The sequence below is a fragment of the Urocitellus parryii genome, chromosome 1 (genome assembly GCF_045843805.1).
Source record: "Urocitellus parryii isolate mUroPar1 chromosome 1, mUroPar1.hap1, whole genome shotgun sequence".
Lineage (NCBI taxonomy): Eukaryota > Metazoa > Chordata > Mammalia > Rodentia > Sciuridae > Urocitellus > Urocitellus parryii.
The window spans coordinates 218,958,698-218,984,255 of record NC_135531.1 but is presented as its reverse complement, the minus strand read 5'-3'; the positions used below and the strand labels follow the sequence as shown (position 1 = coordinate 218,984,255).

The 25,558-nt window shown below is 33.5% G+C and overlaps 1 protein-coding gene across 5 annotated transcripts in view; it reads right to left on the bottom strand.

Annotated features, from left to right (window-relative positions):
- Nucleotides 1–25,558, bottom strand: part of LOC113198410 (sodium channel protein type 2 subunit alpha) — a 93,584-nt gene that overhangs the window by 46,442 nt on the left and 21,584 nt on the right. For 3 of the 5 annotated variants that reach the window (XM_026411097.2, XM_026411098.2, XM_077798617.1), the window contains exons 11-13: nucleotides 22,171–22,518; nucleotides 18,165–18,297; nucleotides 13,157–13,395 (exon numbers count right to left, since the gene is read on the bottom strand). In XM_026411097.2, the coding sequence (XP_026266882.2) occupies nucleotides 13,157–13,395; nucleotides 18,165–18,297; nucleotides 22,171–22,518 (720 nt within the window). The remainder of the gene's footprint in view (nucleotides 1–13,156; nucleotides 13,396–18,164; nucleotides 18,298–22,170; nucleotides 22,519–25,558) is intronic. The other 2 variants (XM_026411109.2, XM_026411107.2) reach the window with 1 other exon arrangement.

Genomic DNA, 25,558 nt, shown 5'->3' with positions numbered 1-25,558 from the left:
TTTCATTTCCCTTTATCTATAAAACTGATTACATGCATATCCATGCTTTTTCCTCCTTGTTAAAGTGAAAGAAGTGCCCCTGTTCTGAACTATTTTTCCCAATTGTGCTATGTGCCTCTTCAGACTTCCCAGAGAATCCAGTTTCTCAATTGAGGGATAGTTTCAACCTCTTCCTGCTACTGGCTGCTTCCTGTTGGGACTTTGTGGAAGCACAGCTTCTCAGTCCTTCCTCACCTTAAAAATATCATCATTGTCATCAGATAAATTCTACTTGTACTCCATTTCCCTTTCCAGTTGATGCCAACTATCATCTTCTAATAGCCAAATGTTCTTGTCTAAACTCATTAGTTGGACTCTTCAGCTTACACTTAACTAACTCAAGAGTTTGGCTCAAAGTGGTCCTCCATACCTAATGAATTCTAAACTGGATAGCTTGATTTTTAAACAAAGGTAACTTCACCTAAGAATATACCCTTGTAACCAAGCTACCAGCATCTTACCAGTCATAGCAGCTGACTTCCAACCCATCAGAGGCTAAAAGCTGCCAAAACATTATCATATAAGGCAAATGCCTGCTGTAGACAAACAGGTTGTTTCTGTGTGCCACTTTCTTTTCTCTGGCTTTAAATATAAACGGCATGTGGCTGGGTGGTGAGTTCCATAACATCGCCCATCTGGAATGCTTCTCATTTCTAGAACCTCTCTATTTGTGCTTGGCTAAACTTTGTTAAATTGAAGTAGTCTGCTTTCCCCTGTAACAATCTACCAATGAACATAAATTGCTTTAACTAACTTCACCAACATAAACTCATTGCCACAAATCTAATGGAAATTTTAATAGTTTAACTTGTTCTTTTAGAAGCTTTTGACATTGTTTTCTGTTTCTTGTTCCTTGAAATATTTTTCTGTCCTTGGTACCCTTAATCTATTCCTTCCTGGATGCTTCTCAGTTGCTTTTTTTTTTTCCTGGAACAAATTATTTAATATTGAAATTCTTCAAAGATCTCAAGACAATTTTACTCTAATTGTACCTTTTATAATAAATTACATTTTTATAATAAGCTTGCATTTTGAGGTCTATTATTCTCTTCAAGAATATCTCCAAAGCTGCAGGTGACACTTCTCTGATTATTCAATACTTCCATTTGGATGACTATCTCACAGATAGCTCAAATTCAACAAGTCCAAAATTCACCTTATTGCTTTGTATGCACATCCTTGCTTCTCTTCTGATTATTTTCTAAATCAGTAAATGAATCTCTTTGTACTTAGATGGAAAACTCAGAAATCCAAGAGTTTTAGTATTTTTTTTCCAAAATACCCTTGAATACTTCAAATTGAAATGCACCCATGGGTACATAAATACATAACTATGTATATATTGATAATTTACTCTTCTTTGTTGTTCAATAGAACCTCATTGTTTGGATATTTTATATTTGAATATTCACTTAGATAATATATAGCAATTTTTGGTCTCTTTTCCATAAATATTGGCCTATCTCAACTTCTCTAAATGTTCTCTTGTGTTTTATTTTAGAAACTCTGTTGTTTTAAATTTTATGCTTAGGCTACCATCCATTATCAATTTTTGTATATTATGTGAGATTGGAAATGAGGTTTATTTTTATTATAAAAATATTATATATTTATCTAAGTGTTCCAGAAATTTTTTGCTAAAACCTCTTTTTTTTTCTATTTTAATATCTTTGGTGTTTTACTCAAAACTGAGATAGAGTTTGAATCTATTTATAAATGTATGTTTCATTGATATATTAGAGTATGTCAATACCAAATATTCTAAATTAATGTAGCTTCATAATAAGGCTTTGAGTCATGTTTGTTAAGTCTTTGTTATTCTTTTGTCAGCATTATTTTGGCAATTTAAAGTCCTATGCATTTCCATATAAAATTTAAATTCAGTCCATCAACTTGTACAAAAAGAACCTGCCAAGATTTTAATTATGATCAGGTTGAATTGATAGACAAATTTGAGTAGAACTGATTTCTTAATAATATGATATCAACAATTTTGAATTTAATATTTAATCTTTTTTTTTGGGGGGGTACCAGGAATTGAACCTAGGGGTGTTTAACCACTGAGCCACATCTCCAGCCCATTTTTGTATTTTATTAAGGACAGGGTCTCACTGAGTTGCTTAGTGCCTCACTTTTGCTGGGGCTGTCTTTGAACTCATGATCCCTGCTTCAGCCTCCTGAGCTGCTGGGATTATAGGCGTCCACCACTGCACCCAGCAATATTTAATCTATTTCGTGAACACAGCATATATGTTCTGCTTATTTAAATCTTTAAAAATTACTTTCAGTTATTTCTTGTAGTTTTTAGTGCAGATGTCTTGAAATGACTTGCAAGATTATTACTAAGTAGATTTGACATTTTAAATAAATATTTAAATTTGCTGTTTAGACACCATAATTGTTTTGCAGATTCATTGCAACTTTTGTACACACATAATCATGTTGATGAAATAAAAATATCTTCTCACATTTCAACTTTTATATATTTTGTTTGTGTTTTCTCCCCTATTACACTCTAGTATCTAGTATTACGCTCTAGTATACTCTGCAGGACTTCTAGTGCAATGTTGACTAGAAATAGCCAAAATTGATGTCCTGCCTCAAAAATTGGCCCCTTTTTGGATCAAGTATCCAAATTTTCTTAGGGTTTCTATTCAACATTTTAATAATAAGCAAAATGTTAGCTGTGGATTTTCTTTTTTTTCCATTTTTTAAATTTGCTTTAATTAGTTACACATGACAGTATAATGATCTTGACATATGATACATTTGAATCAGATGGGATATAATTTCACATTTTTTGAGTGTACAGGTTGCAGAATTACATTGTAGCTGTAGGTTTTCTTATATGTCTTTTATTAATTTAAGAAAGGTACTTTCTACTCCTAATTTACTGAAGTTTATTTTTTATCACAAATGTCTAATTTTTTCAAATGCCTTTTCTGCAACTATCAATATTCTGTTATATTTTTCCTTCCCCTACTAGTCCCCACCTTCTCCCTCCCTCTCTTTCTTTCTTTCCTTCTTTTTTCCCCCTCTCTCTTTCACAGTTATACCCCCAGCCCTTTTTCCTGTCTCAGCTTTCCAGGTAGCTGGGATTATAAGTATGTGCAAACTTGTGTGGCTTTGTTCTCTTAACATAGTCAATTAATCACTTTTCAAATGTTCAATAAATATTGTTTTTCTGAGATAAACCTCACTTTTCATAATTAATAAACTTTCTATTTATTGTTAGATTGTATTAATATTTTGCTAATGATTTTTCCCTCTATGTTTATAAGGGATGCTGTCCTGTAATTTTCTCTGTAACGTTAATGTTGTGCCATTTTATATGAAATGTTCTCGTTTTTTCATGTTTTACACTTACATATGTTTTAACTTTGCAACAATAAGTTGTCTTATGAAGAAATTTATAAAAAGACACTCTTTTATATTTCCCAATATTCATTCATTTCTAATGGCCATCAAGTTTATTCATTTCTAATAATCATTAAATTGAGTTTCTGTTGATTTGCTTTAAATTTAACAACCATTTCTTCTTCTCAATCCCAAGGACACTTTACAGCTGATCTAAATCCCCAGCTATATCCCTATCCCATTGTCTATTTTTTATCTTTAGACAGAGTCTCACTAAGATGCTGAGGCTGTCCTCAAACTTGCAACCTCCTGCATTAGTCTCTTGAGTCATTCGGATTATGGGTGGGCACTACCATGCCTACCAAAAATTTTCTTCTGAAATCTGTATTTTTATTTCAAACCCATCCCGTATTTTTCTATATGTAATTTCTAGTTGTTGATAGACCTTTATTTTATTCATTTACTTATATGCCGTGCAGAGAATTGAACCCAGTGCCTCACACATGCAAGGCAAGTGCTCTACCACTGAGCCACAACCTCAGCCACATCCATCCCATGATTTTTTTAATCTTAAAATTTGAACTTATTAATTAAAAAATGTCTAGAGTATCCTTTTTAGTTTTCATTTTTCTGTTTATATTCTCTATTAATTCTTTATGACCATATTTTCTTTTAAATTGTTCAACATATTTCCAATAGCGCCTCCAGAATCCTTTTGCTTATTCTAACAAGTTACTTCCACACCTATTTCTATTGACTGCTTTTTTTGTCTCAACCATGAGTTACATTTTTCTATTTATTCACATACCATCTAATTTTTATGTGGCATGAATATGTTCAATACCAAGAATACTTCAATGTAGGGAATTCATACTAAAGAAATTGATGTGATGTTAGGACGGGTGATATGTACAAGAATGTTTACTGTAACAGGAACATAAATTCTGGAATGAACTTGAGCATCCATTAACTGGTCATTAGAAGAATAAATGGTGGATATTAGGTAGTTTATAATTCAGTGACTTGTAGGATGTTCACAGAGTTGTACAGCCATGAAAATTGTTGAATTTAAGACTGATTTTTATCATCTCAAAAATAAATCACATACCATACCATCAGCATTTAGTTCCAATAACCCCAATCATGACCACCTGGTAACCACTAATATACCTTGTCTCTATGGATCTGCTTGCTTTGGACATTGTATATGAATGCAGTGGCAAAATATGTGACATCCTGCAACTGAGTTTGTACACTTATTGTAATGTATTCAAGATTCATCCATGTTGTAGTAGATAGCAATAGTTAATTCTTTTTTATGTTGAAAAGTTTTCCATCACAAGAAAATACCATGTATTGTTTATCCATTTCTTAGTTGATTGACATCTGAGTCATTTCTATTATTATGAACATTTGAGTTGCTTCTAAGTTTTATTATTACTATTTTTATTATCTGTTCACAAAAAATTATTCATGTAGAAATGTTTTTAATTCACTTGTATACCCACAAGTGTAATCTCTGGGTCATAGGGTAACTCTTTTTCTCACATTGTAGGAAACAGTTATATTGTTTTTTAAAGTGGATATATCATTTTTATGTTTCCAAGAGAAATTTATGAGCATTTCATTTTTTATACATCCTTGCTAATAATAGTTCTAGTGTATTTTTCTGAAAATCACCTTCCTAGGGGATGAGGTGAGATCTCATAGTGGGTATCTGATGTTTCCTTTTTTTTAAAAAAATATTTTCATTTGTTATAATTAGTTATATATGATAGTAGATAGAATATATTTTGACATATTATACATATATGGAATATAAGCTCTCATTCTTCTGTTTGTACCTGATGTGGAATTACATCAGTTATGTAATCATATATGCACATAGGATAGTAATGTCCAATTCATTCTACTATCTTTCCTATTCCCAATAACCTCCCTTCCCTTTATTCCCCTTTATCTAATCCAAAGTACTTCTATTTTTCCCTAAACTACCCCTCCTTATTGTGAATTAGCATTTACATATCAAAGAAAACATTCAGCCTTTGGTTTTGGGGGATTAGCTTATTTCATTTAGCATGATATTCTCCAACTCCATCCATTTATCAGCAAATACCATAATTTCATTCTTCTGTATGGCTCAATAAGATTCCATTGTGTATATATACCACATATTCTTTATCCAGTCATTTGTTGAAGGACACCTAGATTGGTTCCATAGTTTAGCTATTGTGAATTGAGCTACTATAAACATTGATGTGGCTGTGTCTCTGTAGTATGCTGATTTTAAGTCCTTTGGGTATAAACCGAGGACCTTAAATTATACTACAGAGCTATAGAAACAAAAACAGCATAGTATTGACACCAAAACATACATATAGACCAATGATACAAAATAGAAGACATAGAGACAAACCCAAATAAATACAGTTATCTCATACTAGACAGAGGCACCAAAAACATATACTGGAGAAAAGATCACCTCTTCAACAAATGGTGCTGGAAAAACCAGAAATTCTTTAGTAGCAAAATGAAATTAAACCCCTGTCTCTCACCCTGCACAAAACCTAATTCAAAGTGGATCAAGAACTTTGGCATTAGAACAGAGATCTTGTGCCCAATAGAAGAAAAGGTATGCCCAAATCTACATCATGTCAACTTCTATAACAAGACTTCTTTAACAAGATTCCTAAAGCACAAAAAATAAAATCAAGAATCAATAGTGGGATGGAATCAAACTGAAAAGCTTCTTCACAGCAAAGGAAACAATCAAGAATGTGAAGAGAGTGCCTACAGAGTGGGAGAAAATCTTTGCCAGCTGCACCTTGGAGCATTAATCTCCAGGATTAATACTTAAAAAAAAAACAAAAACAAGTAACCCAGTCAATAAATGGGCTAAGGTCCTGAACAGACACTTTACAGAAGACGAAATACGTTTGATCAACAAATATATGAAAAAAATGTTCAACATCTCTAGCAATTAGGAAAATGCAAATCAAAAGTACATTGAAATTTCATCTCACTTCAGTCAGAATGGCAATTATCAAGAATACAAGCAACAAAAAATGTTGGCTAGGATGTGGGGAAAGGTTCACTCATACATTGCTGATGGGACTACAAATTGTTGTTTCTTTTATATCTATCTATCTGTGTTCTATCTATCTTTATTTTATTTATTTTTATGCTGTGCTAAGAATCAAATCCAGTGCCTCATATATGCGAGGCAAGTGCTCTACCGCTGAGCCATAACCCCAGGCACAAATTATTTTTTTCTTTTTGAGCAGGATCTCCCACATTTTGCAGGCTGACTTTACACTTCTGATCCTTTTGCGTTGGCCTCCCAAACAGATAGGATTACAGGTGTGCGCCACTGCACATGGTTTTCCTTGTGATTTTGATTTGCCTTTGCCTAAGGAATAATGGTGTTGACTATATTTTGTGTGTTTATTGGGCATTTGTATATGTCTTATTTTTTGCCAAAATGTCTATTCAAATCCTTTTGTTTATTCTTAAATTGAATTATATACCTTTTTCTGAGTTATACAAATATGTGTACAAATTCTTATCAGATACATTATTTGCAAATATATCCTATTCCATGTTCTATCTTTTTATTCTATTGATAATTTTATTAGCAGAACAAACATTACTGATTTTGATGAAGTCCATTTTATTAATTTTATTTTGTTGCTTATGTTTTTGATATCAAAACTAAGAATTCATTAATCATAGGTCATGAAGATTTAATTTTAAATTTCCTCCTCATTGTTTAGAGTTTTAGCATTTACATTTAGGTCAATGACTCATTCACTGTCCATTTTTGTGTATGTTCTTAGGTAAGAGTTCAATTCCATTACTTTGTGTATGGATATTAACTCACTCCACATCAATTACTTAACACTTCTTTGTTCAATTGTATTGCTTTGGCACCCTTGTTGAAAACAAATTGAACAAAAATGTAAGGGAGTTTCTAATGCAAAAAAATGTAAGGGAGTTTCTAATGAAATCTCAATTCTATTCCACTGAACTCTACATCTATTTTTATGCCAGTACCAAATTTTCTTGCTTAATTTAGCTTTGAAATTAAACCCTATCTCTCACCCTGCACAAAATCCAATTCAAACTGCATCAAGGACTTAGGCATTAGAGCAGAGATCCTGTGCCCAATAGAAGAAAAGGTAGGAATAAGTTTTAACATTAGCTTTGGAGTAAGTTTTAATGTTTTTAAGTTTGAATTCTCCAACTTGGCCCTTCTGTGTTGATTGTTTTGGCACATGACCCATTGGCATTTCCATATGAGATTTGCAATCACTTTGTCAACTTCTGCAAATTAAGTAGCTAGGATTTTGAGGATTGCATTAAATTTCCAGGTAGATTTAGTGAACATGACTATCTTAACAGTACTGTCTCCTAATTGATGAATATGCAACATCTTTCCATTTATTTGTATTTTTAAAATTTCTTTCAACAATATTTTGTAGTTTTAATGTACAAGTCTTGTACTTATTTTGTTGAATTAATTCCTAGGCATTTTATTGTTTTTGATGCTATTATAAATAGAATTTTGTTAATTTCATTTTCAGATTATTCATTACTGCTGTATAGAAACATAATTGGATTTTGTCTCTTGATTTTATTCCTATTTTGCAACTCTGCTAGATTCATTTATTAGTTTTTTTTAGTTATATTTGTGTTTGTGTGTATTGTCAGGAAGATTTTTTTCAATAAAAGAGAAGGTTGCAAATGGTTTTACATCTTTCTTTCCAATCTGGATGTCATTCTTTAATTTTTTTCCCCCTGATTAAAACTTTTAGTAGGGCTGGGGATATAGCTCAGTTAGTAGAGTGCTTACATTGCATACACAAGGCCCTGGGTTCAAACCCCGCACCAAGTAAAATAAATAAATAAATAAATAAATAAATAAATAAATAAACCTTCAGTACAGTGTTGAAGAGAAATGACTAGAGGAGACATACTTGTCTTGTTCCTGATCTCAAAGTGAAAGTATTTTTCAGTTTTACTATTTACTCTGATGCTAAGTGTGGGGTCTTTTTAGATGGCTTTTGTCAAATTGGTAAAGTTCCCTTATATGTTAATTTTGTTGAGTATTTTTTTTTATCATGCAACTGACATTTTATTAAATGTGATTTCTGCTTCTGTTGAAATGATTGCATTTTTTAAAAGAAGTAATAAGGTACATTTTATTAACAATTTCTGTGTTGCTCCAATTTTGCATTTCTGAGATAAATTCCACTTGGTTCACTCCAACAACCCAAATACATTGTGTGATTGCTGTCCTAGAATTTTTTTGAGGATCTTTCTATCTATGTTCAATTGGGTAAGACTGGTCAATAGCTTTCTTTCTTTTCAATTTTTTTTTGTCAGGTTTTTATATCAGGTTATTTGAGCTTCATAAAATGAGTTGATAAATATTACTTTTCTTTTGTTTTATGAACAGTTTTTTTTTTGTACCAAGGATTGAACTTAAGGACCCTTAACCACTGACCCACATCTCCGCCCTTTTTATATTTTATTTTGAGACAGGGTGTCAATAAGTTGCTGAGGCTGGCTTTGAACTTGTGATCCTACTGCCTCAGCCTCACAGGTAGCTGGGTTTTGGACAGTTTTTTAAAAATTGATTTTGATTTTAAGTCTTCATTAAACATTTGCTACAATTCACCAGTGAAACTATATTGGCTCAGACTTTCCTTTGGTTATTAATTCAATTTTTACATGTTAAATATCTATTCATATTTTCTTTTTAGGACTTTATTTCCAAATATATTATGCTTTTAATAAAAATATCTTTTTAATTGACATAGGAAATTGTATGTTTTTATGTAGTACATGACATTTCAATTTCTGTGTATTGTATAATATTTAATTCAAGGTAAGCATAGCTATCTTCTTCAACATTTATTATGTGATGAAAATACTTAAAATTCTTTATTCTAGGTTTTTAAAAAATCTATAATTTAGTAACTATTGACCACCCTATAACTCTCTCTCCTTTCACCTTTCCTCAGTTTCTTGGAACTTCCATTCTACTCTCAATTTCTGTAAGATCAATTTTTTAGATTGTGTATATGAATAAGATGCTATAGTATTGTCTTTTTGGGCTCAGCTAATTTCACTTACTTTAATGACTTCAAGTTCCATCCATGCTGTTGGAAATGACAGAATTTTGTTCTTTTTAATGGATGAGTAGCATTTCACTATGTATATGTACAATATTCTCTTTATCTCATGATAATTTGATGGAAATTTTGGTTTCCTTTTCTCAACTACTTAGAATAATGCTACAATAAACATGAGAGTACAGATGTTTATTTGACATACTATTTATACTATTTTCAAAGTGTTTGGATAAATGTACAGTAGTGGGATTGTTATTTTTTAGAGGAACTTCCATAATATTTTCCATAATCACTATCCTAATTTCTATTACTGCCAGCAGTCTATAAAGATTCCTTTTCTGCATATCCTTGACAGCAGTTTTTGTCTTTTGTCTCTTTGGTAATAATCATTCTACTTTCAGTAAGATGATATCTCATTGTGGTTTTGAATTGCATTTCCCTGATTATTAATGATGTTGAACATTTTTCATATACTTGTTGGGCATTTGAGTGTTGTTTTGAGAAATGCTGGGTAAATAACAGTCTCTTCAAATATGACAATTTTGAAGCTGGGCACGGTGGCACACGCCTGTAATCCCAACAGCTTGTGAGGTTGAAACAAGAGGAAATTCCAGTTCAAAACCTCAGCAAGAGAAAGGCACTAAGCAACTAAGCAACTCACTGAGATCCTGTTTCTAAATAAAAATACACACAAACATACAAAAAAGGGGGAGGGCGGAGATGTGGCTCAGTGGTTGAGTGTCCCTGAGTTCAACCCCTAGGACCAAAAAAAAAAAAAAAACAAAAACATAGTGATTAGACAATTGAGTATCCACATGCAAAAGAATGAAGAATGAAATTGAACCACTAGTTAGTTTTTAATCATACACAAAACAACTCCAGATGAATTTAAAATTTAAAGACTTAATTTAAGACCAGAAATCATAAAACCACTATAAAGAAGCATAAACAAATATTTAAGGGCATTGGAATGGGCAAGGATTTTTTGAATAAGACCTCAAAAGCACAGGAAACAAAAGTGAAAAGAGGTGAGATACATCAAACTACAAGATGTCTGCACAGCAATAAAACAATCACACAGTCAAGAGACAACTTAGAAGATGGGGGAAACTCTGCATAATGTACACATCTTTTAGTGGTTAATATCCAGAATATGTAAGGAACTGGAACAACTCATTTTGTCTTGGTATCTAATTTGTTGGCCTACAGTAGTTTACACTTTTCCTTATTCTTCTTTTGATTTCCATATGGTCTATGCTGATATACTGTCTTTATTCCTGATTTAGTATTTGAGTTTCCTTTTTTTTCTGGTTAGTCTAGATAAAGACTTATGAATTCTGCTCATCATTTCAAAGAACTAACCTTTCAGTTTGTTCATTTCCTCTGTTTTTTTTCTATTTATTGTTTTAATCTCTATGCAAATTTTGGGTTCACTTTGCTCTTCATTTATGCTCAAAATGTCCATGGTAAAAGGTGATTCTTCTAATCCATAGTCTAATCACTTCAGGGGAAAGGATATATTTATGATTTAAGAAATCATCTTTTTTACCATGGACATTTACAGTATATATCTTTTGAAACACTGTTTAGTTGCCCGATTAATTTCAGTTTGACGTGTTTTCATTTTCCTCTATCTTAAAGTGTTTTCTTATTTCTTTTATGATGAATTTTTTAATCCATTGGTCACTTAAGAATAAATTGTATTTGGGGCTAGGATATAGCTCAGTTGGTAGAATGCTTACCACCCATACACAGATCCTGGGTTCAATCTCCAGCACCACCACCAAAAATAATAATAAATTTTCTGCCATTATTTTTGTTATTGATTTCTAACATTTTATTTCATTTATTTATCAAAAAGTACTTTTCAATAGTTTTATAGCTTTTTAAGTTTATTGATGTTTATTTTGTCACCTAACATACAAGGGAAGCTTCCATGTGCACTTCAGAAGAAATTGCATCCTGTGTTTATATTTTCTAGTATTCCATGATTCACCTCAAATGCAAATCCTGCCATTCTTAATATTTCTGAGAAGTTCTAATTTTAACTTCCCATCTATTGTTTATGTCTTTCCAGCACCCACCTTTCTTTCTTCTCATAATCGTATCCCAATTTTCTGCCTGATAGTGCCACTCATTTACTATTCAGTGATAAGAAGTTATTCTGATTTGTCCAGATATGACATTTTAATCCTACAATTAGAGCAATTGATTGGCTTAGAAATGGTCATGTAACTATCACATGGTTGATGATATTTACTTCTTGGATCTTAGTTAAAGTTGCTAGTTGGGAGCTACAATCTTCCTGTTCAGGGACTTGTATGGGTACAATAAACTCAGTAGCATCTTGAATACAGTAGGAGATATCCAGGCAAAGATAAAAGAAACATCTGGGAAGAGATGGGTCAAGAAGCAGATTCCCAATGGCAGTGATAAAGAACTGGAATCTAGTCAGGTTAGAATCTGGAGTTAATTCCAAATAAACTTCAGTTACTTAAGGTAATGAATTCCCTTATTTGTGCTTAACTCATTTGTGTTCTGATATTCACCTCCATAAACCTTTTTCATATCACATTCCCATTTTTTAGATTCCTATATAGGTGAAAATTTGAACTAAATAACATGACTGTCCTTTCCTACTTTAAGTTTCTATGATTTGTGGCCATAGCTTACAGTATGCTCTGAAATAGCCTTTGGGATCTCTGTAGAGCCTTCAGACTGTCCGATGCTCTAGTAATTTATCATCGGCACAGTTTTCTTGATTGAAAAATATAGACAATCAATCATAGTATCTGCTACCTTAGGACTGGCTTTGTGGGAATGTAGTGCCTGATAAAAAGTAAGTGGCCAACATACGTTAACTTTATCATTAGTGAAGACCTAGCTCAAAAAAGAATGAAATTTAAATTATTAAAATGCATAGTGTTTAACTCAAATGCTATATACTCTAACTTAGATTACATTGTTCACTATTTACATACAACCTGTCTAAATGCTCATTATCATGCTGTGTGGTGATGAGAAGGTAATAATCACTTTATAGTAGTACCAATATACTTTTGCTTTATGTTTTTACTTCTTTGATTTCTTTGTATAAGACCTTTCTACTTTCATTTCTATTGCTAAGTGAAAGCTAATGTAAAACCTATCATTTACAAATTCTAGAATTATAGCAGAAACTAAAATGGAAATAGCAACCACCATGAGAGATTTCCTCTTCAGGTATTTAAAAATGATGTTTCATAATTATTTCAAAATTATTATTATATTTGTTTTGCAAAGTTTTTGTTCTTAAAACCCGAGAAATGTGTCAGGATTCTATCATCATAGATCAATGGCCTCCATAATTCACAATTACCTAATGAATTCATAACTTAAATTTTAAATCAAAACTGTTCACAAAATCTCTGAATCTTTTGCATTATGTTTACCTATAATAATATATTTTTATTATTAAAAGAAAGAATGTTAAACTTTTGTTGTGCAGATAAATGTGGCCAGTAAGTGGATATTTGATTTGAGTTAACTGAGTAACAAAAGTCTAGCATTCTTTACCAAGAACCTACATCCACCAAGGCAGCCATGAACTATTTCAGTGTGAAGAGGAACCCTCAGTGTCTTACCAGGTTCCCGACAGATAGCACGCTGCTGAACTGCTCCGTCATGGGATAGTGCTCCATGGCCATGAAGAGCGTGTTTAAGACAATGCAAATGGTGATTGCCAGGTCTACAAATGGGTCCATCACAACGAGGTTGACGAGGTGTTTCACCTTTAACCATGGTTTACAGCAGTCCCAAATCAAACACATGTTAGCAAATTTATACCAGCAGGGTGGGCATTTCTGTCTGGATTCTTCAAGTTCTGGAAGAAAAAAAGTTAAAATTCTCATGAAAAGTGTTTACTTTTTATTAAATAGTCTTTGGGTTAAACTTGAAATAACTTTTTGAGAAATTCAAAGGTGTTGAAATGTTTAATTGGTTAATCTCATGGTGAAGCAAGAAAAAATTTATAATGGGTTTGCAATCTAACAAGAGTGGGCAGAGAAGGGCTAATCAGTTTTCCAAAGTTTTTATGGCTAACCATAGTTTTCAAGATTCCATTTGCAACATTAAACTGCTTGGCAACTGTCTTCAAGTCTTCCAGAACAGTATGACTTACGTTAACTACACTTAAAGTTCATCGTGTACCAGACAGATCAAGAGGCATATATGTTATTGAAACTTCTTTTCAGTCGATGTCCTATAAACCTTACTCAGTCATGCTGAATCTCAGTTTCTTGGATTAGACATATTTTAGGGGTTTCTATTGAGATGATTTTGTCAGTGTCTTTATTCTCTGTTAAAGTGTCTCACAAAAACTCATTTGATGCAGCTGTCATATTAAACTCAGCAAGATTTCTTCTTTCCACAATTCTCAATTTAACTAGAGGACACAAAAGAAGAGGAAATATGGAATCTAAGAAACTGCCATCCCCATTGTTAGTTTAAATCAACATTTCACAAAGTGGGATTTGTGTACTGTCAAAAATTACAACAGGATTTTAGAAAGAATATACATAGAATTCATAAAGTTTTATGGTATGCTTTTATTTTATTGTATTGAAACTATATATCAAACCTGTGACATGAAATTTCATAGTAAAATTTTAGGGGAAAAAACTACGTTCTCAAGAAGAATTTTAACTAAATAATAGGAGGGAGAAGGAAGAAATGCACAGATCTTTAAGGAATTCTCAAAATTGTAAATTTTGGTAAACAATGGCAAATAACTTTGGAGAATTAGAAAGTGGAACAATATATACTGTCTTCCTTTGATAAGATGATCTCTTAATGAACTAACCAGTGGGTGGGGGATTTGCCCTCTGCCAATTTCACTGTTGCATACCCCATTACTTGCTCTGCCAAACATGGGACCATCAGTTCCCACACTGATATTGTGAAGATTTCTTCTTTTTCCATCCAGTTAACTCTTGTTTTTAACCTTTAGTGTCACTGTTATGGCATCTAGACCTCCATCCTGCCACAGTTTACTATGGACTACATTTTGTAAGGAAGGAACCAATATGTGAAATAGAGAATCATCACTACAGTAATTATTTTCTTATCTTGATGACAAACATTTGCTACTAATTAATACTACCATGTCCCTAAAGTAAAAATTGTCTCTTTGGATACTGACATTCTTCAAGTGAACAGTTTATTTCTGTTTCTTTTTATGTGTAATTTGGAAAATAATAAAGAGTATTTGAGTTTTAAATCAGAGAAAAATATACATATAATTGCTATGCATTAATTAAATTGTAGATGATTTGAAGACTCCCCCCAAACCTTGTGTTTACACCAAAGGTAACATGAAAATAATTTATGATAAATAATAAAAGGAAAATTACAAAAATCTCACTTTGCCTCTGTACCATCAGAATAAGTTACTTTTATATGCTAGCTGCCACTTAGTAGAAAAAGAGAAGCAAACAGGAATAGCACAGAAAAATGAAATGAATCAGAGAAAATTTCAAAAAGAAAAATTCAGCCAGTATTATTCATCGTGACACTAGGAGAAACTGGAGCAAAGTTGTGTGAGCACTAAAATAAAATCATTCAATTATTCATTCCAAAAAAAAAAGAATTTTACATTTTGAAAAAAAGCAAAGTACTCAGGAGACAACTACAGCCACCTCTCCATTATTCCTGTGTGGGTTACCACACTGAGAATCATCTACAGCTAAATTTGTACCTTTTGCTGGCTCGATTTCATTCCTCTGGTGCTTCTAATTCACCCTCATAAATCCTTCACAAAGGTGTGACCAGGAAATTTTTCTATGTGGTTTTGCATTTTTAAAAAAAGAAATAAAGAAAATGTGATATATATATATATATATATATATATATATATATAGAGTCAGTCTTAAAGAAGAATGAAATTATGGCATTTGCTGGTAAATGGATAAAGTTGGAGAATATCATGCTAAGCGAAATAAGCCAATCTCAAAAAAAAAAAAAAAGGCCAAATGTTTCTCTGATATGTGGATGCTAATTCACAATAAGGGAGTTGAGGCTTGTGAAGAATAGTTAGAATAATAATCTAACCTTTAGATTAGGTAGAGGAGAGTGAAAGGAGGGGAAGGGTATGGTGGTAGGAAGGATAGTTGAATTAATCAGACATTATTGCCCTATGTGGATACATAACTATACAATGATGGGATTCCACATCATGTACAACCAGAAGAATGAGAAATTATACTCCATCTATGTATGATGTATTGAAGTACATTTTTCTGTCATGTATAACTAATAAGAACAAATTTTTTTAAAAAGCAAAAAAAAAAGAAGAAAAAAATGAAGCTTAAAAAGCAAATAAGTCATTTTTGCTCATCCTGCACAGCTTCATTTACCATGAGGTTGTTTATTACCCTGGACAATGAAGATTTGGCTGTAGTTAAAAATAAGGAAAACAAAAGTTGCCACGTGATCAGTAAGCCTGGTTTGTAAGAAGGAAAGGTGAACTAAATCTTAGAAGAAGCAATCATCAAATAAACAGACTGTATCAACCAAGAAACCTCCTTATCATTATTAGCAACAAAAACGTACCATATTTATGTCAGCTCTAGAATGCATTCTGTGCTAAGTATTGCTACTGCCAACCTTGACCAATGCCACATTCCTTAGGTATAATTGAGTAAAGAAAAGTCATCCTTTCATTGTATGAAACTGAAGAAAACAGAGTAAAATGTAGCCACTGTCTCACAAAAACACAAAGTCAGAAGATCTGTAGATAATCAAACCTAAAGAGTCTCACTCTGTTCCTTCCTAAGTTATACTTGTTCCTGGAACATTCTTTCCATCCTGAGAAACACCAAGCCCTGAGACACATTTCCTTGGAGAAGGATGTGGGTATGATCATTTGGAACTTAGTACTTTAATGAATGGATAAGTCCAATCTTGTGGTGGTTTGATGCTTTCTGAATAATTTCTTATGTTAGCTCAAACTTAATGCTATGATAAGTGCAAAGTATGACTGTTGATTTAGACTTACCCTGTCTCCTTCTCTACTTCCTGCTTTAGGGAGCAGACATGCTGCTGACATCTGTAGCAGAACCACTGGCAGCTTCCTCTCAGTGGTTTTGCTATGGCAAGGAGCAGAAGACCAGAGAATCTTCAAAAGATTTACCTGGAGGGATAGGGAGGAGCAAGCTACTGGCAGCTGGGGGGGAAGAGGGAGTGCAAGCTAACGCAGGCGAGGTTGGGGAAGAATGACTAGAGTTTAATATTCCATTGAAATCAGAGAAAAGATTTCTGCTACTGCATTAGGACATTATGAAAACTGGGTCTTGTATTAATGTTTTGTCTGTGAGGTGTACAGTCATCTACACTGTGAGGTTTTGTGGCTGTAACTTTTAGGTTTTAGGTACTGATATCATGGGATCTTTGCATTCAGACTGGAAGAGAATTATTCCAGGGATCTACCCAATCTCAAGAGAAAGTGTAATAAACAAGAAATGCGTGTGCATTTGGAACTCTCTCAGTCTCTTTCTCCTTTTCTTTTTCTCTTTTTATACACACACACACACACACACACACACACACACATCACAAATATACTTTCACACATGTGAGAAGGGGTGCAAGGGGAGTTCAAAAGAAGGAGGGATAGAATATATTTTACATCACAGTAGGGAGGGAAAATAAGGAGGGAAGGGAAAAGGCGGGAAAAGTGAAAGGACAGAACTTATTTTATATGAAACTATTTTCCAAGTAGTTGAAGTTGACAGTCACTGTTTGAATTCATTTGTAATATGGAAAGGCAAAGACATGTGAATTAGCAAAAACAACACAATATAACAACGAATAGCAATGATATTTATTGACTTTCTTCCACATGCCAAGTACATAGGTGCTTTATATAGGGTGCCTTACTTAATCCTACTATAACTTTATGCCTAACCATCATTATCTACATTTCACTAATGAGGAAATCATAATTTGAGTCATAAAGTAACACATTTAACATGTGGCAGAGCCAAGAATTAATTACAAATTGTGTTGCTCCCCTTCATGTGGTATTATGCAATCCAGATATCTAAACATTATTTTAACTACCTAGATAAAATCTGTAACTAAAGAAAATGCTAATGCATTTTTATGCTCTGGTCAAAGAGAGTTTTGTAAAAGCAGGATTACAAAATTTTGAATGCTTTCCTTCAATGAGGTTAATGTCAAACCTTAATTTGCATTTTTTTCATTTATATTTCTGGTTAGATCAATGGATTTTATAACTGTGTTAAGAAGTTAATACAATTTCAGCAGGTTAGCATCATCATAATGATACCCATTTATCATTATACTCATTTCAATGTCATGCACACAACATGTTTCAAGAGTTTAGAGTTTAATCTTTGAAAGTAGCATTCCAAATATACCTTGAATTTGCAGCAGCTTCTTAGAGGCTAAATGTAAAAATCTATGAGATAGTAGAATCCATGTGTTGCTCATGGATTTTACTTTTACTTAGCAAAAGAAATAGTGATGATATGGAAAACAAGTTGGGGAGTATTTTCTTGGAATTTAAGGAAGTGGTTTTTCATCATTGTTAAAATACCACCACATAGCTATGGTGTAAGACTTCTGACATACCTTCCATGGTATTGGTCAAAATACTGGCTAAACTCATTGCTCTTTGTCTTGAATTAGGATCTTCCAACAAATCCATGGAAACATGGTAAGAACTGGATCGTCTCTTCCTTATTTCTGTTTCAGTAGTCGTGCCCTAAAAATAAAATTTCAGACAAAATCACCTTTTTTTTTTTTTTGTGGTGCTAGGTATTGAACCCAGTGCTTTATGCATTCAAGGCAAGAACTCTGCCAATTGAGCTATATTCTCAACCCACAATTATTATTGAGGGTAGCAAAAACTAACACATTCTTATAACAGATGCTACTTAATTAAATTTTCACCATGTTTTCTCAGTCATAAATAGCTCATGATGATATTGCTTGAATTATCATTCTTAGGGAGTGTTTGAAGGTTCACCAGATGCTAAGCTTTCTGGGATATTTAGGTGAATTTTTCTGTTCCTCCATTCTGGAATATTCTCCTAGAAGTATGATGTTTTCTTTTGGGTAGATAATCTTTTGGTACTTCCAACTAATTCAACTGAGGAGTTCAGTCTGAAACATGTTTTTCTTTAATTTATTCCCAGGTCTAGTCATTACTTCTTTATAGACATATTTTCATTTGGTTTAATGTGTGAGGAAAAAAAAACATTCCAGAAGTAAAATGCTTTTGTTTATTAGAAATAGGTAATATTTCCCAATATAGGAACATTAAATTTTAACTTGTCTATAACTTTGGTGATACATTTACAAATCAACTGAATCCACAAATGACCCATCCCTTTTATTAAAAAATGGCATCAGTTTGGGAACCTTGAATTTTTATTATTTTTATAGAAATGATGTAATAATTTCAAACTTTCCTATTATAAAATAAGCTCACTGGGATTTCAAAAAGGGCAGAAATTAATTTCTAATTCAGGAGTTCAAACAATGAAATTAACTATCACAGGACAAAAGGCAAAACTTAAGCATTTCAAATACATTTCAGGGTGTATTAATAATAAAGGAGTCATTTTCAGTTCTCTGAGTATTTTTAATATTTCTAATATTTCTAAAAGAGAAATTTGAGTGTTATTCATCTATTTTGGCCTTATTTTGATAAGAACAATTAACTTTATTTTTTATCTTTATTAACCTGAACACCTCTAGTTCACGTATATTCAAAACCAAAGTTTCCCAACTGATATGATTGTCACTAATGGCAATAATTATCCACACAGGTTACTCTAAAATTAATTTTAAGGTAAAAAAATAAGTGAAACTAATGAAAAAAGACATATACCCTCTATGAAAATACTAAGTTTCAAATCAAAAGGGAGATTCTCAGAATTTAAAGTATTTTGCACTGTCAGAGAAAGTTTTTTAAAAAATGGTCATATGAAGGTTATTTGTTCTTTTTTACTCTACTCAAAACCATATGTAGCTGGCTATGGTGGTGCATGCCTGTAATTCCAGCATCTCCTAAACCTGAAGCAACCGAGAGGCACTAATCAACTCAGTGAGACCCTGTCTCTAAATAAAATACAAATAAGGCTAGGGATGTGGCTCAATGGCCTAGTGACCCTGATTTAAATCTGTTGTACCAAACAAAAACAAAACAAAATCATATATAGAACTCAAAATCTGTTTGGTTTTTTAAAAAATATATATATATTTAGTTGTCAATGGACCTTTATTTATTATATGCATTGTTGAGAATTGTACCCAGTGCCTCACACATGCTAGGCAAGCACTCTACCCCTGAGCCACCACCCTAGCTCCCTGTCTAGGATTTAATGATATATTCAAAACCTTTAATGACATCACTGAGGTAATTCTTTAGTTAAATTGTCTCAATTGAATTTATGTGTGAAGATCAGGGAAGCCTGTCCTCTGGAAGGTGCCATTTGACCACAGCTGTTTATTTTCTGCCCTCCCCTTCCCTCTGCAGCCCCAGGGCCTGCTTCATTTGTGGGCATACTCAGATTATCTTGTGCAGCAGTGCAGTTCCTACCCTGAACACCTGACTGCAGAAGTGAATGATGGAGGAGGAGGCGGGCAGCACAGGGATTGCGGTAGGCTTTGCTTCAAACTGGCCCCAACTCTGCCTTCAGAGATTGACTCCATCGTCTCTGATAGGACAGGAGATTTATGATGATTACTGATGAATACCAGCTGGTTCCAACAAACTGACATCCTCCTTTGTGGAGAGAAATTGTGAAGGCTTTTTTCTCAATAAATATTTATGAAGATCAGTGATGGTCAGGTTTGTTATGCATAAGAGCCATGTGGGATCCTTATTGGGAGAAAGATAGTCAAACCTTGTTCACCTCAGTGTTTCAATCTGAGTAGGTCTGGGTGGGTCCAGGAATGTCCATTTTTAAGGAGCATCTTAAAAGATTCATCTCTAACTAGTCTGAGAGTGAAGTATATTTTGAGAAACTCTAGTTGAAAGAAAGTGTTTGTATACTTGGCCATTTTTTTTCCATTAAGAAAATTCAATGGAAGGTAATATTTTAATCTGGATAGAATGTAGATTCAGTAACCAGCATACTTGGGGTGAAATCTTAGTTCCACCATGCACAGGCCTTGTTTTCCTCCTCTGTATAATGGGGATGATATTAATAACTATCGTGAAGCATCAAATGAATTCACATGTGTAAAGTGTTTGGGACCGTGTCTGGCACATTGTTGGTGACAGCTATTTTTTAGCAAAAGCTGACATTTCCTCTTCCCTTCACTACAAATATCTACTTTTCTCATGGTTTGCTCTTACTCCTGGTTGCTTGAACAATTTCCCTGGGAGAAAGGGGCAGGGAAAAGCCACACATAAAAAGTGAAGATCAGTGGCTATTTTTATAATTCAAAGCAAGAAACTCATCTAAGAGGTAACTGAAAACTAACTTCATATTGTTTTAAAGTGGCTTCAAAGAGCTAATCTAATATAATAAATGAAGTTATATTAAAAAATCATGCAAAGATTTTTAATATGATTCTGAGAACTGGAAAATATAATCAAATGATATTGCCAGAGTGTATGTTTGATTTTTGAAGTGCTGGGGATTTAACCCAGGAGCTCCTGCTTGTAAATGAAATTTCAGGTAATACCAGCATTAAAAGTGTGATGTTTTATGAAGGAAATGCTAGTAATATCCTGATAACTGTCTAGTATTTAGCTGAAATACTTTTCCATGCATTAGATTTAGAGTCACTTTGTTTACCAAAGTAATTCATGACAGTAATATCTGGTCTAAAAATTATATTATATGATTCATAACCAAGTACTTTTTGAGGAACTACTTTTACTGAAGCAAATTTACAATGGCCAAGGCCATTTGAGCAGATGCTAAGATGTTACCACTTTGACCTACAAAGAGAGAGAAAGCTGCTCTAGGATATACTGATCTATTTAGTACTAGTATTTGCTTCAAGCAAAAATTTCAAATTCTCTTCTTCACAATGATGGCAAAATCCCTGAGAAAAATATTTATGTAAGTTGTCCATATTAACTTTCTTGCAATCAATTCAATTATATCAATGAAACATTTTGCTTGATAAATTGTTGTTTCACTTTTTGGTAAGTTTCAAATTATAATCAAGATGAAGAAACACTTCAAAATTAAGTCCATAGACCTGTTTTATGTTTCTAGTTAATGTGTTAAAAAAAAAAAAGTATGTGTAGGACAACTTGATAAGAAAAGTTCTCAGCTTGATAAAACCAACTCCTGGCTTGTGAACATTAGATTCAGGAAAATTCTTAGATCTAAAAAAAACCAAAAAACAAAACAAAACAAAACAAAAAAAAAAAAACAGGCCTGGGGATGTGGCTCAAGCTGTAGCGCGCTCGCCTGGCATGCGTGCGGCCTGGGTTCCATCCTCAGCACCACATACAAAGATGTTGTGTCCGCTGAAAACTAAAAAATAAATATTAAAATTCTCTCTCTCTCTCTCTCTCTCTCTCTCTTTAAAAACAACAACAACAACACTCCTGCCTGCACCAGCCCACTGCATTGCTCCCATCAGTTGCAGATTTAGTTGGCCTCACCTCCGGCAGAAGCTGCCCAGCTGGAGAAGTGAGGGCAGAAGGGCCCCCCACCAGAGAGACCACTCCATTGCAGTCCACTGCACTGTGCATCTTCCCATTCATGGGCAGGATGGGGAGCACCCTGGAGGCACGGCTGGCCTGGCTGACATTGCTGTGGCGCCGCTCTCCATGCCTATGTGGCACAAACAGAGAGTCTCTTCTGCTGTCATTGTCCTCAAAGGTGCTGTGCTCATCATCAGCAAAGTCATTCTCAGAGCCAACATCCTTAGTGCGACCTCTGAAGCTGAAAAGGCTTGCCCTGCTGTTGCGTCTTGGAGAGAAAAGGGAGCCTCGGATGCTCAATAACGACTGTGAACAATAAGCAAAGAGATAAAAGCAGATGAGTAAAATCAAGAGCTGGCATCCTGAAAACATGACTTGCCTCATTCTTTTGTGGACGCTGACCTATCTGAGTTACTGGACAGATGTAACCACAGGCTCCTATGGTAACTGCTAGTAGCATTCCAGCACTTTCTGCTAGGTTCACTTTTGTTTTGCTCTTTCTCCTTTCCTTTATTTTTTCCTAAGCTTTCTCATTTTCTTCTACTTTTCCTGTATTTTAGTATATTGAAAGTATTGCCCTGATAATGTCTAGTGTTATTATCAACACTCAGAACAGCAATTTTTGCTAGACTCTCTTCTAGATGCTAATTTCACTTAACAATTGAGTGAAAAGCAACTAAATATGCACCTACATCGAGAGATTTTGAAGCCAAAAATATATTCAGTAAGAACTCACAAGTGACCACACCCTGATGCAGATCTTCCCACAGAGGAAAATAAAATCCATCTTGCTAGTAGATCTGTTTAAATATAGTACAAGGAGCAGCTTCTTCCCTTCCCTTTGCATATTTTATAATGATCTTCATGAATAAATTAAACAAATCAAGCTGAAATAACTGTATGATTCATTCCCTGATTTTCACTCTCCTGTCTCAAGAAATCTGAAGAGCACCATATTTACAAAAACCTGGTTTTCACTAAGAATCTGATAACAATCACTTACAATATTCTAAATGGTGACCTTGTCAATTTCATCACAACGTTTATTTTGTTTCTTAGTTATAGCCACATTAAGGAGAATGAACTACTTCCTGTATTTACTTGTCTACCTTTTGTAACCTCACTCTATGAAACACTAATTTTTCTTTGCCAATATACTCTTCTCTTTTGTTGACAGTGCCCCGCCTGTCTCAAAAAATGCTCAACTCTCAAACCATTTAACTTGGGAGACACTAATCCCAGTTTCTTGATCCAGTAGTAGGACAGTATCCCGGCTTTGCCAATTAGTACATTTTGTATACCTTGTACACAGAGTGGTTTAAAGAGGAGCACCAGGTCCTGCTTGACCTGTTAACAGCCATTCCTTTCTTTTACAACTGTTAGGAAAGAGGTGCCTTTTCAACTGAAGTTGCCAAAAATATGGGATATAATTGGTGCTAAAGGGTGTTTTCTTGGCACCATCCGGGAGGGACCAGGATTGAGATATGGGGAAAAATCTTGGTCTCAATATGGTTTGGAGATCCTGGATGCCTAGAGATACTCATGGACTATTTACATGATCTAAAAATTGTCTTTTTTTTGCCTAAGCCAAATTGAGTTGGGTTTCTGTGAATATTGATAGAAAGAATATTAATGTCATCAGTAAAAATGATTAGCTCAATCTTTTCCTCTCCACAGGATATAGACAACTAAAATGATCATTTAGTTTTGTTATTAAAATCATAACTACTGTCATTTTTACATTCCCTGACCAATGAATATGCTTTAAATTTTCTTTTTAGGCAATCATTTATTTCTCAACAAAGTCTATAAATGCTAGAAGCTTCCTTATGAGATCTTACTCATTATTTACAGAAAGAAGCACATCTATGAAGATGTACCTTTTCCCCCTACAGAAGTTTTTTTTTTCCTTTTCTTGTTCCTATGTTTTTTCATCCTATTATCAACTTTATTGTTAAGAATCATTTTTTCCTTTATTGCTTTTATACAAGTGGCTATTTTAAAGAATCTCCTAGACCACATAATTTCTTGCATGTCTTTTTTCTCTCTCTTCACAGGTATTTGAATTAGCTGTGAGGATATTATAGTGACACGATTTGTGACCTAATGGTCATGTTAGCTCAAATCAACAGCAGAAGAAATGCTTGGCAATTACAAATAAAAAAGAAATTATTTATAGGTATCACTTTAGTAAGAGATTATATTTTAACTACAAGTACTCCAAACAATGAGAATTACAGAAGTTTGGAAATAAATACATTATTAAAGTGCACACAATATTTCTCAAGATTCAAAGGTTATTTAAATTGTACAAGAGCATATTTACATGCAACAGATATGCTAAATGGTTGCACTCCTTCTGTTAGCATCAATTTCTAATTCTTACATTAATTTCGTAAATGTAATCAAATGCTGTTCCACAAGTAAAAGATGACCAGTAAGAAAAACTCTCTGTACCAATGAATCTCTAGAAAGCAAAATGCCCGATTTATCACAAATAGGGAAGGAAATAATAACTTCAAAGCCTCTATCTTTAAAAGGCTTTGAAAAAATTATTCAGATTATTGTGAGACTTGATTAGAATGTGCACTCTTGACTTTCTTTTCCCCCCACTCCCACATGAACAAATCAAATTGAAGCATAAGAAATATTTCATATTTCCACCTACTCTAGTGAGAAAATTGTAATCTTGCAGTAAAAGCCTACATTGGGTATTTTTTTTTCAGTATGAAAGCAGAAATGATTATGAACATCATCTCTTTTCCATCATGTCATGACAAAATGGTAGTTCTTGATATTTTCGAGTCTTAGACCTTTGAAAAGCTTAATTAAAGCTAAGGGCCCTTCATTGCTGTACCTAGGTTAAGCACCTCTACCTGGCTTGATCGTTTAAATATTGCCTTCAGGCATGCAAAGTAGGGTTAGTGTTATTTTGAGGTTTTCTTTCTGTCTTCTTCTCATTACCCCATCCCTTTGACCTTTTCTCTCTATCTTCCTTTTCTTAGCCAGTTGTTTGTGAGACTGCTTAAGAAATAAATGTCATGTTTTATAAGTTGGTGATCACTTGTAATGACAAAGTAGCTGGGAAGTAGGCATGCCACAGTATGGAAAAGACAGTATTGGGGAAAGATTATCTTAGAGAGCGACATTTGCAGAAAGGGGAGGAACAGAGACTATCCTTCTCAGGCTTCACGATTTTTCCTGGAATTAGTTCCATTGCATTTGAAATACTGAAAATTGAAGAGAATCTCTGGGCAACTATTTATATTATCAATTATTAAGTTTCTAATTTAGGCTAACTTAGGATATAATTTAGACAAATTTAGGTTATGATTAAACCCAGGCC